The sequence below is a fragment of the Octopus bimaculoides genome, chromosome 9, assembly GCF_001194135.2.
Source record: "Octopus bimaculoides isolate UCB-OBI-ISO-001 chromosome 9, ASM119413v2, whole genome shotgun sequence".
NCBI lineage: Eukaryota > Metazoa > Mollusca > Cephalopoda > Octopoda > Octopodidae > Octopus > Octopus bimaculoides.
The window spans coordinates 69,905,443-69,909,814 of NC_068989.1; the positions used below are offsets into that span (position 1 = coordinate 69,905,443).

The window sequence follows — 4,372 nt, forward strand, 5'->3', positions numbered from 1 at the left end:
TAAAAAATCACAGTAGTGTCCACTCGAATGGACAGCCGCATTAAAGTGGCTACAAATATTACTTATATATATAGTTTCTGCTTAATTGCTTATGACAGCCCATCAAAGGTGATGACAGCATCAATCCTGGACATGCCTCCAGCACATTGTAACTCATGGGAGAAAATGTGGTTGACAAGACCAATGCAAAATAGGCAGATCCTGTGGCACTGAGGACACACGTGCACCCTTGTCTGTATATACAGGCTGCAGTGAATATATTGTCATCTAATATCTTGAAATACTAAAGAGTAAATTTATTCAATAAGACTGCCATTGGCTTCAACCATGGTCTCCAGGCGGCTTCGGAATCTCTTGCAACTCTTCTGGGTGAAGTTGGTCAATGCTGCTGTGATCCTTGCCTTCAGTTCATCTTTGGTGTTACAAGGAGTTTTGTTGGTCTCTTGCTCAACTGTGCCCCATACTTAATAATCAAGAGGGTTGCAGTTTGGGGAGTTAGGTGTTCAGATGTTAGGATTGATGTGGTCGCAGAAATTGCGTGACAGCCATGAGTGGTTGCTCCTGCTTGTGTGACATGATGCAGAGTCCTGTTGCCAGATATAGGGTTTTCCAGCAGCCACCCTCTTGACCCAGAGCAGCACTACCTCCTCCAGGCACTTGATTTAGGCCTCCGTGTTGAGTGTGAGGCCATATGAGAAGATGAATGGAGGCATAACATCACTCTCTGTACATGCACTCTCCTCAGATTGACACCCAAACACTCTAAAATGTTTGTATTGGAGCTTCCAATATGAATGCCAAGCAATGCAGCATATCATTTCCACATTTCTGGCAGAGGGAATTGTGTCATGGTGCCGTTGTTCTCACAGACAGTGCCCAACTGACCCTACTATACTATGTAATCAAAAAAATCAAAAACAAACAATGCACATGCGCGAAATTAAAAATATAAAATGGCGACAACTTACCCATCGCACCCTGTATATAGGAGGTGGGGAGTGATTGATTAAACATTATGTCTAATAAAGTACATTATTTATAGATTACAGCCAACTTAAACAGTTTCTTATGATCTTAAACTGAGAATGGCCCATCTGTTAATTATTTGTATAAAACCCCATATAATTTTGATTATATCAGGTGGCATTGTTGTTACCTTTAGAAAGCCGTCCACTATTTTACTCAGTATGTTATTTTTAAGTAGATAAATCTTAAGAGAAATTTAGGTTATACACCTACAAAAATTCTTTAACTCTTTTGTTATATTTCTGTTGAAATACACAGGCTTTGTTTCAGTTAATTTTGAAAATAATGAAAAATCTATTAAAATAATTTTGTCATTAGAAAGCTGGTGTTTGGGACATAAATTAATATGAAATATTATTAGTGGTTTTTTTAATTTTAGATCACTTTAACACAAGAAGTTTGTGTCATAGAACCAGGGACTTCCTCAGGCAAGTTGCTATTGAAAGGGTTAATGACTGTAAAGCGCTTATATTTCTCAGTTTGATTATTTCATCCATCAATCCAAAAAAGTATGTATGTGTGTGTGTGCGCATATATATATATATATATTTACAGGGTGCAATGGGTAAATTGTCGCCATTTTATACTTTTAATTTCGCGCATGCGCATTGTTTGTTTTTGATTTTGTTAATTACACAATATAGTAGGGTCAGTTGAGCACCAGCTGTGAGAAAAACAGCACCATGACACAATTCACTCTGCCAGAAATTTGGAAATGACATGCTGTACTGCTTGGCATTTGTGTTGGAAGCTCCAATACAAACATTTCAGTGTGTTTGGATGTCAATCTGAGGACATGTACTAAGACTGATAAAAATCAAACATCCAGTCAACATCATGGTGTTCAGAGTGATCACTAGTGATGACAACGTTATCCCTCCATTCATTTTCCCACATGGCCTCACACTCAACACGGAGGCCTCTGTCAAGTGCCTGAAAGAGGTAGTGCTGCCCTGAGTCAAGAGGGTGGCTGCTGGAAAACCCTATGTCTGGCAACAGGACTCTGCATCATGCCACACAAGCAGGAGAACCCAGTCATGACTGTCAGGCAATTTCTGCGACCACATCACCCCTAACATCTGGCCACCGAACTCTCCAGACTGCAACCACCTTGATTATTATGTGTGTGACAGAGTTGAGTGAGAGACCAGCAAATCTCCTTCTAACACCAAAGATGAACTGAAGGCAAGGATTATGGCAGCGCTAACCAACTTAACAAGGAGACCATCCAGAAGAGTTGTAGGAGATTCTGAAGTCATCTGGAGGCCATTGTTGAAGCCAATGGCGATTTTATTGAATAAATTTACTCTTTAGTATTTCAAGATATTTTTATGTAATTGTGGTAAATATATCTGTGAAAATGAGATGTCAGTGTTATTTTTATTTTTGCATAATTTAGACAACAGTTTATTCACCGCACCCTGTATATATTGCAGTAGGCAGCACGTCAGTCTCATAATCCAAAATATATAATAACCTCAAATTCAACAGATAAACTATTTACGATACCAAGAGTACTGTTTTATTCTCTGTTTACTTTGACCTTTCTTTATATAACAACAGGCTCAATAAACACATTCTTTCAATAAAGAAAATGGTTAAATTTCTTAGTAGTTAATATTATGTTACACTGTTTATTCTCTTTATTCAGTTTTACATAGAATCATTTTCCAAATAACAAGGTTCTAATAAAAGCAGTGAATACTTTAGAAATGCTTCCAAATAAAAGTAGTGTGTGTGTGCATGCACGTGTGTGTATGTGTACGTGTGTGCATGCACATGTATGTATGCGCATGCATGTGCATGCATGTGTTTGTTTTGTTATTTCCTTTTCTCTGTTTTATCACGTGCAAATGTTTTTATATTAATGTTTAATATACTTTACATGTGTATATGTCTAAACCATTTTGCTAAACTCTCTTTTTTATTGTCTCTTTCCTTTCTTTTAATTGCTGACATTAGTGTAATGCTCGAAGGAATTCGAGACCAGCTCATTGTAACTATTCAAAAGACATTCCAATATACCCAGTTGCAAGCAGAAAAACTTTTCATTGAACTCATGTTATGCGTAAAAAAAAAAGAATTGGTATGTATCAATATCTTAATACGCATCTTTTATACAACTCTAGTACCTTACAGCTTCATCATCATCATCATTTCATCATCTCATTAATATGGATGACTGACTGCATCGAGTTTCCTTGATTGTAACAATGCAAAGTAAATTTGAATTTGCAGTCCTTCTTTTTTTCCAATACAGTTCTCTGTTTCACATATTACAGCTCCTTTTTGTTTATTAATTCACTCCTCATTTTAAACAGTGTCATCATTTTGTCAAGTATTTATCTAACCTATTAATGTTGTTGCTTTTTAGTGTAGTACTTCGTGGTTATATATTCCTTTTTAATCTAGGACTTCATGTTCATACACTTCTTTTTAGCATTGGTCATATACTCCTTTTCTTCTAATCTAGTTTAACAAAATAAATGCTGTTGTTTTACATTTTGAGCAGGAACACATACTCAAGTTTTGCACCTTATTATTAGCTAGCTTAATATATCTGTGATATGTTCCACTGTACATATAGATATTAGTAATCTCATCTAACTCTTCAATATAAAGCATTAAAACCATAAAACTCACATAATGCTGCAAAAATTTGTCTTTGTAGGTAAATATTTCAATGTATATATTTCTAGTTCTCAAAAATTCATGATTTCGTGAATATAAATAAACCATTATGTTTAAAATACTAACTGGGAAATTTAAAAGAGATTTGATTAGCAAAGATTGATTGTCTGAGATCTGATACACAGAAGACAGATTAATAAGGTAACAGTTATCAATACAAAAGAAATGTGGTCTAAAGCTTGTGGTATGTCTTCCATTTGAATTTAATGCAGGTAGTGACATGGCTGTGTGGTTAAGAAGTTTATTACCCACCAACATGGTTTCTGATTCTATCTAACCCATGCAAGTATGAAAAAGTGGTTGTTAAAACAATGATGATGATGATAATAATAATAATCCTTTCTACTAAAGGCACAATGTATGTGTCTTGCTTGTTTTCTGGTAAGCTGCAATTCAGTGTGGTGGAGATGACTCCATCAAAGCACTGATGTTAAAACACCTGAATGTCATAGACCGGCAAGACAACTCACCCCAAATCCTATTCAGAAGTGATGGACATCAATGTTTTGCCATTTTTGTAGCTTATCAACATCACATACCTGAATTGAACTGGAGGCAAACTGAATCACCAATCCATGACTATATACAAGTAGTGTAAAAACCATGGTTCTAATTCATATTTCAAGATATATATATATATATATATATATATATA

At 35.6% G+C, this 4,372-nt stretch overlaps 1 protein-coding gene across 5 annotated transcripts in view; it reads left to right on the forward strand.

The window, feature by feature from the left end:
- LOC106881649 (transient receptor potential cation channel subfamily M member 3) overlaps positions 1 to 4,372 on the forward strand; it is a 662,626-nt gene that overhangs the window by 527,031 nt on the left and 131,223 nt on the right. For all 5 annotated transcript variants that reach the window (XM_052970748.1, XM_052970745.1, XM_052970746.1 and 2 more), the window contains one exon: positions 2,989 to 3,112. In XM_052970748.1, coding sequence (XP_052826708.1) covers positions 2,989 to 3,112 — 124 coding nt within the window. The remainder of the gene's footprint in view (positions 1 to 2,988; positions 3,113 to 4,372) is intronic.